The sequence below is a fragment of the Nelumbo nucifera genome, chromosome 3 (assembly GCF_055504915.1).
Source record: "Nelumbo nucifera cultivar China Antique chromosome 3, China Antique-T2T, whole genome shotgun sequence".
NCBI lineage: Eukaryota > Viridiplantae > Streptophyta > Magnoliopsida > Proteales > Nelumbonaceae > Nelumbo > Nelumbo nucifera.
In genome coordinates this window covers 99,710,043-99,724,895 of record NC_142651.1, presented here as the reverse complement: position 1 = coordinate 99,724,895, position 14,853 = coordinate 99,710,043, and the positions used below count along the sequence as shown (strand labels likewise).

At 40.7% G+C, this 14,853-nt stretch overlaps 1 protein-coding gene across 4 annotated transcripts in view; it reads right to left on the bottom strand.

The window, feature by feature from the left end:
• Positions 1-14,853, bottom strand: part of LOC104588945 (phytyl ester synthase 1, chloroplastic-like) — a 124,222-nt gene that overhangs the window by 19,730 nt on the left and 89,639 nt on the right. For all 4 annotated transcript variants that reach the window (XM_088902287.1, XM_088902286.1, XM_088902285.1 and 1 more), the window contains exons 8-9: positions 4,412-4,533; positions 4,073-4,181 (exon numbers count right to left, since the gene is read on the bottom strand). In XM_088902287.1, coding sequence (XP_088758413.1) covers positions 4,073-4,181; positions 4,412-4,533 — 231 coding nt within the window. The remainder of the gene's footprint in view (positions 1-4,072; positions 4,182-4,411; positions 4,534-14,853) is intronic.

Genomic DNA, 14,853 nt, shown 5'->3' with positions numbered 1-14,853 from the left:
CCAGAAATAGGAACCAGGGAGCCATCAGCAATAGATACTTTATCCCTACCAGATGACAAATGGTAAGAGGTAAACAGTGAAGGCAAGCTAGTCATGTGGTCGGATGCACCTGAATCTATTACCCAACAAGGTTCAGTAGTACCTGGAGCTGAGGCATGGTAGGCTGAAGCTAGAGTACCTGAATTTACGGTTGTAATCTGACCACCCATCTCAGAAACACTGCCATAACTGATGCTCCCAAAGTGCCTTCTGCCTGATTTTTAAACTCCATCTCGGTCAAGTCTTAAAACAGCACTTGGAATACCAATCACAATAAAAAACAGTATAGGCCTGATCTGTATTCACAGTGTATGTGCACAAAACTGGGATAACTCTGATCTGAAATCAACTAACAAACACAACAGTGGCTGTCCGTAGAGCTCTAACCCCTTTAAGAGAGTTCGAAAACCCCAAAAAACTCTGAAAAACAGCTTAGAAGGAGGTCTGATTTGCCTTTGCAGAATTAGGGTTTTAATCAGTCCTTAAAGTGATCAATTCAGTTGCACAATCTAATCAGTACTGTATAGATAGACTTGCAGTAGGGTTAATATGAAACCCTAGAATCTGATCAATGCTAACAATAAACTTGAGGACAGCTCTAAATAGATCACAAGATTCAGTCCAGCACTAGGGCTTGCCGCAAGATCACTTTCAAACTCTAGTGCAGAAAGAAACAAGGCTGAGACAGTTCGGTGTAAAACAGTAGGGTTTTAATCACAGCAGAACAATAGGGTTTGCTGTAAAACCCTGAATCGAAGTGTAAAACAGTAGGGTTTTAATCACAGCAGAACAGTAGGGTTTGCTGTAAAACCCTAGTGAATCGAAGAGATGAAAACCTAGAATGGTTCAGCCTTCCTCTCCAGATAGGTCCAACCTATCTTTTCTTAGAAAAGTAGATGACTTACAAGAAAAGAATTGTTCGCTGCCTTCTAGGGTTACCTGAACCCTAGTCTTCTCTGATCCTTCCTGACCACCAATACTCTGCAACCATAACAAAACTTCCAACAGTTGCTAGCACTTCTGGCGATCTCCAAGAATCAGTCTGCGAACTCCACCTTTTCAGCTTCTAGTCCTAGGAGATTCTCATGTGATCGGCTGGTATTAGACTCACATAAGAAACCCTAACCTGGCTCTGATACCATGAAGATGATCAAGACTGCTATCAGTCTTGTTCGAACAGAAGAGAAAGTGAAGAAGAAAGAGGAGAAAGATTAGTGAGAGAGCAGTAGAACACAGGTTTGAAAGGAAGGACAGATTCTGAATGATCTGCTGCCGCCACTTCAATTTAATATTTATATGTTATGCTAGTTACATGAAAGGACATATCTGCCCTTGGTGTTTACATCATAACACTTAACAATATAAAAAACTGAAACGTAAATAACAGAATAACATAACAGATAGACTAGGTATATTCTACCCTACGGACAGAGTGGCCCCACACCACATCAGTTTCTCTACAGTTTCCATAGAGAAGAGTGGTGTGATCTCAACCATTGAAGTGAGACTTCAAAATACCATGTGGGTGTGATTGGAATACACATTGATATGATTTAATTTAGAGACTGATTCATGTAATAGTGGTGTGATCTCCATCACTGTTACATGCATGAATCTCTTATGCAAAGTCTCTTCAGTCCTTGGACCTAAAGAGCTCCAGGATTGTTGGGTTATGATCAGCCACAAAACCACTTTGATATACCATGAGGATGGTTGTTGATGACCTATGGCTATGGGATTCTGTATGTTGGGTGTTTGTGAGTGATTCTATGGTTCTGCGAATGTACTCTACATCCTCAGACACGAGGAGAGTGTCACTGCCAAGGAATTGATTCAAATTAGGACTTTGGCCAAGAGTCCTAGTTGGACTCTTGTAGAGGAATCCACAATGACACTAGGACTCTTATATGAGTCCCTGGGTAACACCGGAATGAGTGCAGGGGAATCCTAGTTAAACTGGAACTCCTGGGGAGATATCCTGGTTTGCACTAGGACTCTAATATTCAGCTCTCAGAATACTCTGGATGAATATGGAAGGGTCCTTGTAGCAATAGGACTCTCAGGAAAGTTTCTAGAGCTTGTCCTGCAATGTCCTGATTCCCTACTATACCTGGGTTATTAAATGCTAGCAACTATCTTGAAATAGTTTCAAAACAAGAAACTGAGTTTCAGGAGGTTTCCCTGTCAAAGCAAAACAATTGTCCTATACGATGGTGGCTGGTTGAGAGTCTTAAGACAGTGACTCTTTGTGTGATTTCCCAACCAAATTCAGATGTTGTTGTGTAGAAGGATTGAATTATCTTTTCCCTTTGAATGTAGGGTACATTATGATAATTTCCAGGACTTAAGAACATAACTGCAAATGTGTAATTGGACCTCTTCGCAGTTTTAAGAAGCCTTTCTAATCCTAATCACAAATTGAATAAAGTGGATGGAAGATTCCAATTCAAGAGAAGATAGATGTAGTATCTCCTAGGAAACCCTAATAGGATCTCATACCCCCTTAGAACCCTGCTTCTCATAATATATAAGATAATTTAAGAGTTCAAAGAGCAGAATTCAACCAGACCTATGGAAGAGTTTGATCTACTCAAAGGAGCAGTGTGACTTCCATTGGAGGAATCAAATTGGCCAGTTGGGTTGAGAATATAAGCTGAATTTTCCATAAAAACAATTCAGAATTAAGAGCTGAATATTGGGCGATTTGCAGGTATGAAATAATTAAAAATTAAAAAAAAAAACAATCAGATGCTCCATGGTGATTTTGGGATTATAATGAATCAAATCAACTTTATTTCTTGCAATTCCACTTTCACAAAATTGCAGGTGACAAACATCAACACGTGTAAAGGTGGAAATAATATGTAGATGGGAAGTTCTCTATCAAGTATATTTATGCAGCGGTAATTGAAAATCAGGTAGAAAAGTCCAATAATTAAGGGGTATGGGGAAACTCAATCCCACCAAGGGTTAAAGAGTTCACATGGCTTTAGCACCAAGCAGTATTCTAACAGTAAATCATCTGAAATCAAGGGGGGTTTCAGCAGCCAAGTATTTGTTTTATGTGCAAAGAGAGAGTAAGATGTGAAACACTTATTCATCCATAGTAGCACATCAGATTTGTGTGGGTGTTCTTTTCCATGCTACATTCAAAAACCAGATTTTTAATTGCCAAGGGAGGTTTTTCTTCTTGACCTAATACTTTTGGTGGTAAAAAGGTTAATCCCTTGGAGCATAAACCATTTGCAATCTGTTGGGACATTTGCAGAGAAAGAAATGGATGCATATTTGAGGATACAGATCAGTAAGAATAGGGATGCAAATGGAATCGAATCCGATCTGATAGCAGAACCCGGGATCTGATCCAATCCGAAGATCCGATTGGATCTCCCAAATGGTGTTTCGAATCCAAATCCATCAAGGATGTCAGATATCCGAATATGATCCGATCTGATTCAAAGTATGAAAAATCTAATAAATTATTTAAAGAAAAAAATGTAAAATATTTATACAAAGAAAAACAAAAAAGCATAAGTATTTTGTTCAACTATTTTCATCATATATATTAATATATACATGTCTTTTTATAAAAAATTACAAAAATTGCAATATAAGCATATTTATAAATAAATATATTAATATATACATGTTTTATAAGTAAATATGTGTATGTGTGTGTATATATATATATATATCTGTGTGTGTGTGTGTGTCGGATCGGATTGGATCATTTGCACTCCTAAGTAAGAAGTACATTAATTGCTAAAATTTGCTCTTTGAATGTGAAGGTCATTAGCTCATCCAAAATTTGAAGATACTAATAGAGAAACATCAGGATATAATTGCACCACTTTTAAATGATGGGATTCATTGATTTTGAAGATACAAAATCAAAATCTTGAGCTTATCATAAGCCCTACTGTTATCTGAAAGCTAGTGATCTAAATACCAAATTAAGACAGCTTTCTGTAGCATCCCAGATACAACATACATCTATGGAAAGATAAGAAAAATAGAGAAGAACCTCACCTACCAATAATAGAGTATGACCATTTTCCTTGAAGTAGCGAACTTTGCAATTCTGCAATGAGGTTGAAAGCCGTTGAGCTTCAATTCCACTGGGTAGCATATTATCCTTCCCACTAAATACAAAGCATGAATTAAAAAAATAATATCCAAGAGAAAACAAACCATAATAACCAAAACAGAAACTCCTTATAATATTTTAAGGGAATTTTTTGATGTCTAATGGAAAGGGAAATTTTTTATTCCTAATGGAGATGCAATAAATATATCTAAAAAACAATCTGACAGCCAAACTCAGAAACAAAAATAGACAGCATACTACATCTTGAGAGTATAAATTAAACACCTGGCAAGTACTAGTACTTCAGCTTTGACAGCATGAAGACGAGAATTAGCATAAGCAGCACCTGAATTGAGCAGCTTAAGTTTCCACAAGAGAGTCTCCTTAGGTATAATATCAGCCAAACCCTGCAGAAAATAGACAATAGTATAATTCACAAAGGTAATAGAATATATATATATATATGTGTGTGTGTGTGTGTGTGTGTGTGCAAAACTATGAAAATCAAAACATGGGTTCACAAATATCATAATAAAACACCATGTAGCATAAGTTTACATGTGTTCAAATGAAAATGTCATGCCTAACAGCCTAAGAAGTATTATCCACAGGTTTGGAAATGCAATTAAGGAGGACCTGATGGATGCTCACAAGGAATTCTACGATAGAAGTATAAACTACAAGGGAGCAAGTGCTACTTCCATTTCAGTCATCCCTAAATCCCCTAAAGATTTTAGACCAATCAGTGTAGTGAGTAGCTTATACGTCGTCATTTCTAAGATCCTCTCTCTAATAATGAAGAAAACCTTTCCCTTGATAGTGCCCCAGTTCTAAGGAGCGTTTATTCATGGAAGACAGATAACTGATCAGATACTCATAGCAAATGTGATAAGGCCCAGTCCAATGCTAGCAGCTCGACCCAGATGGACACCAAGGGAAATTCTAAAGCTGCGCACATACTAATCTGTGATGGTTTTAACTGTCTAACAAACTGCAGTGATTGAGTATATAAGACTACCTCCCCATCGGCAGGAGGCAGACATGAATTTTCCCAAATTCCCTTTTGTCTCTTTCCCCCAAGAAACCATCAAGAGGTTGAGCTCCCTCAAAGCAGTTCAGATCTATCAACTGGTACCAGAGCTCGGCCTTCAACTATGCCTACCACCAGATCGGCTAGTGTTGAAGAACGAGTGGATCGAATGGAAACTGATCTCCACAAGTTTTCCGGTGATTTGAAGGAGATCAAGGAAGCGTTATTGGCGGTGATGTCAAGATTCGACCAAATGTCTCCAGCATGAAGAAAGGGCGATGAATTGGAGAGCTCAAGTGCCAGTGGATCGAAGAAGAATGCGCCACCGATTGGACGAGTTGAGAAACTAGATTTTCCAGTATTTACAGGTGAGGATCCTACTCCTTGGCACTACAGGGCAGAGAGATATTTTGAATTTCATGAGATTTCAGCTTCTCAATGGGTCCCTATAGCCTTGATCCATCTGGACGGAGAGGCTAGTTTGTAGTACCAGTGGTACCAAAAGAGCCATCCCCAGTTAACATGGTTAGACTTTACCGAGGCCATTGGGGTTAGATTTAGACCAACTGGGGTTGTCAACTTCGATGAAGCCCTCACCCAACTGAAACAAACTGATTCAGCAAGAGTTCAAGAAACTCATGCTGAGGGTGCATGGATGGCTGAAGCAGTACTTGGTCAGATGCTTTATGGGGGGGGGGGGGGCTTTCGGGATGACATTCGAATTGAGGTGAAGGCTATGTAGCCCACCTCTGTTCTAGCGGCGGCGAGCTTAGCAAAAATACAAGAAGAAAGGTTGGATCGAATTCGTAAATTAAATAAAATGCAAGGGTCTATACTTAAGACCCCACCAAACAAACCAGAACTGATCCCAATGAAAGGAACTGGACATGGACCAATTCCCTTTAAATGGACTCTCTTGGAACGAAATGCAAGCCTGAAGGGAGAAGGGGTTGTGCTATAATTGTGATGAAAAATTTGCACCGGGACATCGGTGCAAGGCCCAACAAGCCTATCTCTTACAAGTGGAGGAACTGGACACGGATCACTACCGACCTGGCCAAGAAAATCGGCCTAACTGTTCAACCCACTACCTCATTCTTGGTTCATGTAGCAAATGGCAACCAGATTGCTTATGATAGTATGTATGGTCACATTGGGGTCAAGATACAAGGGAATGTCTTTCAAGTTTCAAGTGAACCTCTATCATTGAAATTCTCAAGAGCTAATGTTGCATTGGGGATTCCTTGGCTAAGCAAATTGGGCCCGGTGGTGCACGACTGGGCCAACTTAACCATGGACTTCACCATTAGTGACTAGCAATGCCATTTGAAAGGTGTAGAGAAGATGGGCCGAATGGCCCATAGGCTATTTATCCTTTTTTATCTTTTATGTTCTTTGCTGTAATGGGCCTTAATCTGGGCTTTATTCTTTCTTATGTTATGTCTTTTTAATTTTCTGCCCAACTAGGGGCTTCTCTGTAAATTACTAAAGTTTAACTTAATGAAATAGAATTAAGGGAGTAAGAGAAGAGATTATGTTTGAAAATCTTTCTCTCTGAACCCAAGTTGCCGCCACCTTCTTCTTCTTCTTCTTCTTCTCTCCTCTTGAACTCTGATTTCTGCTACTTTCTTTTGAATTTTTGCAACTTTCTAAACAGCCCTTTCTTCTCAAAAGGCTGTTTTTCTTCTTGGTATTAGAGCAGGCTCGTTTTTCCCTTTTTTTCCCATACACAGTGTGTATGGAGAACTGAATCGTATGAATAGTTAAAGAAACCTATTTCAGCCCAGTTGTTAGTAGTTTCTGGAGAGAAGGGGACTGGTTTTGTCGTCCTCTTGACAGATTCAAGTGTGTTGCCCAAAACCCTAATTTTCTGGAGAAATATGATTGCGGGCCCCACAGGGAGTTTGACCTGGGCTCTCAGTGACTGAAGGCCTTCTCATTCTTCTTCTTGAAGATCGAATCAAGTGGATTGGTGTTCTGTGAAGTCTACAAGGAGCGGCTGAGTTTTCTCTGTTTCTCCCAGCTTCCGGGTGTGACGCAGGTTATTGGTACGACTGCATAGAGGTTGGCTCACAACACAGTTTTTGTTCTGTCTTCATTTGTTGTTATTCGAAGTTGTTTGAAGTCATTTTTGAAGTATTTAAGAAGATGAACTCCTCAGACTTTGAAAACAAGCATGTTGCTGAATCCGAACAAGTTCTGGGAGCCTCTGTAGACTCTCTACTGGCTATGACCACTGTCAAGTTGGATGGAACTAATTATCTGGCTTGGTCACAATCAGTAAAAATTCATATTTGTAGTAGAGGCCAATGGGGTTTTATCTCCGGGAGCAAAAAGGCTCCTCCGGAAGATGATCCATCATATGAAAAGTGGATGCAAGAAAATTATACTGTTATTGGATGGCTTGTGAATTCAATGCAACCACAGATTAGTCAACACGATTTGTGGATGAATTCAGCAAAGGAAATTTGGGATAGTGTTGCTTAAACATATTCCCAAAAATTAAATGTGGCCAGGGTTTACAAGTTGAGAAGTGATGTGAAGAATTTGAGACGGGGGGAGAAACCATTAGCTATATACTTCTCAACACTGAAGTCTTCATGGCAAGAAATAGATTTGATAAAAGTTGTAGCCTGGGATACCACTAAGGACGCTGAGACCTATAGAAAACTGGTTGAGAGAAACAGGGTGTTTGAGTTCTTGATAGGGCTAAATCCAGAGTACGACATTACAAAGCAAAATATTTTATCCAAGGATAGTGTCTCACTGTCTCAAGCATATGCCTTAGTAAGTAGTGAAGAAAGCAGAAGACTTGTCCAAGTCCAAGGGGCTGGTCTAAATGATCACTTTGCTAATATGGGAGTGAAACCCAAGGGGGTTGCAGGAACTCCAAGTAGCTCAGGGAAGAAAGAGATTATTTGTGAGTGCTGTAAAAAGGCAAGACACACTAAAGACAAGTGCTGGAAATTGCATCCTGAGCTCCTACCACTTCGGTTTCAGAAGAAGTCTGATAATATAAAGGCAGGGAGTGCCAATGTTGTTGTTGGTCCAGATAGTGATAGATACCAAACTGAAGAGATGACGGCTAGTGAGCAGTTAGCAGCTATGAAGGCAGAATATGAGAAGTTTGGGAGGATGATCAATCACCTAGAGGGTGTGACCTCTTCTTCCAACCCTCCAGGAAATTCAACCTCTTCTGCATTTGCTCATTCAGGTATACGGGCTTCTGCCAATCATACAACCATTTCAGGTAATTGTAGGATCCCTTGGATTATTGATTCTGGTGCTTCTGATCATATGACCAGCCTTCCTACTTTGTTTGTTTCATATGATTTACTTCCTGGACGTGACAAAATCACCCTAGCCGATGGCTCTCTTGCCCCTATCTCTGGCAAGGAAACCATCAAGGCTACAGACTCCTTGGTTCTTCCTTCTACTCTTCATGTACCCAGACTAAATACAAACTTGTTATCTGTAAGTAGCCTAACTAAGTCATTAAATTGTTGTGTAACCTTCTTCCCTTCCTACTGTGTTTTTCAGGATCTAGAGTCTCAGAAGGTGATTGGGAGTGGCCGTGAGGCGAATGGAATATATCTGCTGGATACACCTGGACAGTGCCATGAACAACCTGGAAATGCTGCTTTTGGGTCTACATCTACAGAGTCCATCAGTCGAGTCATGCTATGTCATTTTCGTTTGGGTCATCTTTCTTTTTCTGCATTAAGTCATTTATTCCCAAAACTGTTTAAGGGAATTAGTTTGTCCAGTCTTCATTGTGAGTCTTGTGAACCGTCAAAACATTGTAGAAACAGTTATCCTCTGAGTAATAAAAAATCTTCTTCTCCTTTTAATATTGTGCACTCTGATGTGTGGTGGCCTTACCACTTACCTTCTATGGGTGGCTACAAATATTTTATCTTGTTCATTGATGACTTTTCTCGATTCACTTGGATATTTTTGATGAAGTCCCGTGATGAAGTTCCTAGACTTGTGAGGCAATTCCATGAATTTGTCCTAACCCAATTTGATACCAGAATTAAAATTTTCAGATCCGACAATGCAAAAGAATATTTTGAGAAAAACCTAACCTGCTATCTCACTGATTTAGGGGTTATTCATCAAAGCTCCTGTGTTAGGACCCCAAAACAGAATGGAGTTGCTGAAAGAAATAATAGACATATTGTTGAAGTTGCAAGAAGTATTCTATTTGCCTCACATGTCCCTACAAAATTTTGGGGTGATGTTGTTCTCACTGCTACCTACCTTATAAACTGTATGCCATCCAGGGTTTTAGGGTTTAAGTCTCCCTTCAGTCTTCTTCATCCGAACAAGGATCTTTTTCCTATTCCTCTTCGTGTCTTTGGCTGCACTTGTTATGTACATATCCCAAGTGTCCAGAGACATAAATTTGAACCAAAAGCCCACAAGTGTATCTTCCTTGGTTATTCCCCCACACAGAAGGGTTACTGTTGTTTTGATCCGAAGACTAGCACTCGGTATGTCTCAATAGATGTCACCTTTGATGAGCTTTCTTCCTTTTATGGTTCTTCTCTGGAGAGACATTGTCCAAAGGGGGAGGATTTGTCATAGGTGTTTGCTCTTCCTCTTCCTGTCCCAGTTGAGTCTTTTGCTGAGTCTCTTCCTCCTTCAAATGAGTCAAGGGAGGATCAATCACTTCACTCTCATTCCAGTGTTTCTATTCCTCCTCCTTTACCTCCTCGCCCTCTTTTTAATCCCAGGTAGTACCAATGGCAGAGAACCAGAAATGAGCAAATTGTTTTCCCTCCAACACATGAGCCTCATGCACTTCTAGTTACAGATGAGACAACAGGTACTGTTACACCCCCTTTGGAGCCATCCTTCCCAGACCTTGATATCCCCATTGCTATTAGGAAAGGAAAAAGGAAGTGTACTGCACATTGCATTTCCAAACACCTTTCTTATAGTTTGCTCTCTCCTTTATATTTTGCCTACCTTTCTTCTGTTGCTTCTAACCCAATTCCCAGGTTTGTGTCAGAAGCTCTTACTATTCTAGAATGGAGGGATGCTATGAGAACAGAAATTGATGCCTTGCACAAGAATGACACTTGGGAAGTGGTTGATTTGCCTGAAGGGAAGGATCCAGTAGGCTGTAAGTCGGTTTTTACTATCAAATATCATGCTGATGGCACCATTGAAAGGTACAAGGCTAGGCTGGTTGCAAAAGGCTATACACAGACATATGGGATTGATTATCTAGAGACCTTTGCCCCTGTTGCCAAGATGACTTCTGTGAGAGTTCTGCTATCTTTGGCTGCACACTCAGACTGGCCACTTTATCAACTGGATGTAAAGAATGCATTTTTGAATGGAGTGTTACATTAGGAGGTCTATATGTCTCTTCCTCCAGGGATGTATGAAACAGATATGAAAGGAAAGGTCTGCAAGTTGAAGAAATCTCTTTATGGAATCAAATAGTCCCCTAGAGCATGGTTTGAAAGGTTTAGGGCTGCCCTTGTTAGCATTGGCTATGTACAGACACAGTCTGATCATACCCTCTTTGTGAAGAAGAGAGGATCCTTGGTCGTTTACTTGATTGTGTATGTTGATGATATTGTTGTGACTGGTAATGATGTCTTAGGGATTAATGATCTCAAATCTTTCCTTCATACAAAGTTTGAGATCAAAGATCTGGGGGAATTGAGATACTTTCTTGGCGTAGAAGTTGCTAGATCCAAGGATGGGATCCTTATCTCTCAGAGAAAGTATGTTCTTGATTTGCTCTCTGAAACAGGGAAGATGGGTGCTAGACCAGTTGCTACTCCTATCGGTATGAGCCATAAACTCTCTGCTTCAGATGGAATATTGTTAGAAGATAAGGGAGTCTTCTAGAGACTACTTGGAAAACTTCTTTATCTATGCATGACTCGGCCATACATTGCATATGTTGTCAGTTGCATCAGTTAGTTCATGCATGCTCCCAGGGATACTCACATGGCAGCAACAGAGCGGATTCTGTGTTATTTGAAGGGCTCCCCTGGAAAGGGAATTCTATTTGCTAAGCATGGCCATATGAAACTTGAAGCCTACACAGATGCTGACTGGGCCGGAAACATTGATGACAGAAGATCTACCTCTGGGTATCGTAGCTTGGTGGCAGGTAATATTGTCTCTTGGAGAAGCAAGAAACAATCAGTTGTTGCTCGATCTTCAGCCGAAGCAGAATACAGAGCCATGGCTCATGGAGTTTCTGAACTATTGTGGCTTAGATCCTTGATGGAGGAACTGGGTATTGAGCATGATAAGCCAATGATGTTATACTGTGATAATCAGGCCACAATCAACATTGCTCACAACCCAGTGCAACATGAAAGAACTAAGCATATTGAAGTTGACAGACACTTCATTCGAGAAAGAGTGGCTTCTGGAGAAGTGTGTCTACCTTTCATCACCTCTGAAGGATAGATAGCTGATTTCCTCACCAAGGGCATTCCCAAGGCTAAACTTCAACATGATACTGACAACTTTGGCATGATTGACATCTATGCTCAGCTTGAGGGGGAGTGTAGAGAAGATGGGCCGAATGGCCCATAGGCTGTTTATCCTTTTTTATCTTTTATGTTCTTTGGTGTAATAGGCCTTAATTTGGGCTTTATTCTTTCTTATGTTATGCCTTTTTAATTTTCTTCCCAACTAGGGGCTTCTCTGTAAATTACTAAAGTTTAACTTAATGAAATATAATTAAGGGAGTAAGAGAAGAGATTATGTTTGAAAATCTCTCTCTGAACCCAAGTTGCCGCCACCTTCTTCTTCTTCTTCTCTCCTCTTGAACTCTGATTTCTGCTACTTTCTTTTGAATTTTTGCAACTTTCTAGCTGGTCCAACAACTCACCTCATGTATTGCTCAAATATTGTCAACATGAAGATGTCCCAATGCTCATGCACCTAGGCCCTCGGACCATAGAACCTACTTTATCTCATAACCAAGAGCCCACTCACTCAATGCTTGACCTACCCTAGCTACAACTTTTACAAGAGTATGAGGATGTGTTTTCAGAACCATCCAACCTTCCACCACACCGAGTCCATGACCACCAGATAATACAACCCGGTGCCCCACCTGCTAATGTCCGCTAGTATAGATACCCAACTTATCAGCGGACTGAAATTGATAAAACAATCCATGAATTGGAGAGAGGGTTTATCTGGCCTAGTACAAGCCCCTACTCTTCCCTAGTCTTGTTGATAAAAAAGAAGGATGGCTCTAAGAGATTCCATGTTGATTACTGGGTGCTAAACAAAATTCCTATTAAGGAAGGATTCCCCATTCCCTTAATAAAAGAATTGTTTGATGAGTTGGGACATGCTCATTTCTTCTCCAAACTGGACCTCTGATTTGGGTATCACTATACCCGATTTTATGGGCCTGACAAAAATAAGACTGCCTTCAAAACCACAGATGGCCACTATGAGTTTGTAGTTATGCCATTCAGCTTAACCAACACACCCTCAACATTCTAGAGTCCGATGAATGATATTTTTCAATTTTCATTCGTATTTAAGTACATCCTAGTCTTCTTCGATGATATACTAGTGTACAGTGCTAGTTGGGCCCTTCACATGGAGCATGTAAGAAGTGTTCTTGAGCTTCTAGGGTGCCACAAGCTGTTTGCCAAACCCTCTAAGTGTTCATTTGGCTAAACCCAAACCCAGTACCTGTGCCATATCATCTGGGCTGAAAGGGTGATGACAGATCTAGAGAAGGTGGAAAGCATGTTACAATGGCCTAGGCCCACTACCATTAAAAGCCTAAGGGGGTTCTTAGGCCTTACCGGTTATTACCGGAGGTTCATTAAGGGGTATGGAGTATTGGCTGAACCCTTGACTCATCTTCTCAAGACCAACAATCTTACTTGGGACGATTGGGTTGAGAAAGCATTCCTTGATTTGAAGGTGGTCATTACCTTACCTCCAATGCTAACCCTTGATTGAAATTACTGTGGAGAGTGATGCTTTGGGCAAGGGCATTGGGGTTGTGCTGATGCAACAAGACCATCCCATTGCATTCTTTAGTAAGGCCTTAACGCACCAAGCCCAACAAAATCCACTTATGAGAAGGAATTAATGGCCTTGGTGTTGTCCATTCAGAAGTGGAGAGCTTACTTAGTGGGTCGGCGATTCATAGTCAAGACCGGCCATCAAAGTTTGAAGTACCTTATCACCCAGCCTGTTTTGAGTCCTGACCAAAAGCTTTGGGCCACCAAACTCCTGGGGTATGATTTTATAATTGAGTACAAGCTGGGGCATTCTAATCAAGTTGTAGATGCTTTATCTAGAAAGGAACTAAAGCTAATGGGAATTTCTAAGATAACCTATCCCTTATTTGAGTTGATCAGACAAAGAGTCTCAACAAGACCCCAAGCTCATGGACATCAGGTCCAAGCTAGAAGTGGACCCAACTTCAGTACCTAGGTATGCAATCAGGGGCCCTAACTTATTCTTTCATGTCCGAATGGTAGTATCTCAGACTTCTGCCCATCTACAAGCAATTCATTGCCTTATTCCTTGACTTGGTCATGGGGGGTCATTCCAGTATTTTTAAAACACATAAGAGGATAGTTGCCCACTATTATTGGCCAGGGATGAAGCAGAAAATTTCCACTTATATAGCTGCCTGTGACACCTGCCAACAATAGAAGTATTCCACCCAATCTCTATTCGGGTTGACGCAACCATTGCCAATTCCAGATCGAGTATGGGATGAGATCACCATGGATTTTGTGACCAGCCTTCCTAAGTCTAATGGTAAGTCTATGATTTTGTGGTTCTCTCTCAGCCTTACTCAACATCCACCATGGCAAGGGCCTATATACAAGAAGTGGCCAAGCTTCACAACACACCCACTACTATAGTAATGGATAGAGATCCAGTATTCATGAGTCGTTTCTGGGATGCCTATTTTTCAGCCTTGGGGGTGGATCTCCACCACTCCACCAGTTACCATCCCCAAACTGATGTACAATCAGAAGTGGTGAACTGATGTCTTGAGACTTATCTCCAATGTTATGTAGAGAACAATCCCAAAACTTGGCCTAGTGGCTCCCATGGGCAGAGTTCTAGTATAATACATCTTATCTTGTTTCAGCAGGAACCACCCCCTTTCTTTTTTTTTTGATAAGTAAAGAAAAATTTATTAAAATAAAAAAAGAGAAGAATATACAATTGGGCCCCCGAGATTGGGGCCCAAAATAGAGACTTTACAAGAAAAACTATACTCTCCTTCAGCCCAGGAATCCCCATACCAGAACCAAAAAGTAACCCAAAAAACTCCCGGACCATCCGCAAGAACTAAACTCTAAACTTTGACCTCTGAAAGAAACAAAGCTTACCCCTATCCCAAACTCCCACCAACAAAAAACCTTTTCTCTAACACCTATTCAACTCAAAGCCATCCTTACCCAGCATGAGAAACAATGTCCTTATCTAGCTCCACCCCTTCCCTGTCTGCCTCTACCTCTACAAGATCTTCTTCCTCTCGACTCCTTGTCCACCTTAAATGCACAGTCAACATATAACTCCGCTAACCTCCTTAATTTCCTGCTCACAGGGAGCACCCCCCCCAAAAAAAAAAAAAAAACTTGAAAGACTCCTTGTCAACAAGCTGAAAGCAAATTTTCTCCTCTAGCTTCGGATCCGATCTCGCCTGCTCCAATCTTCT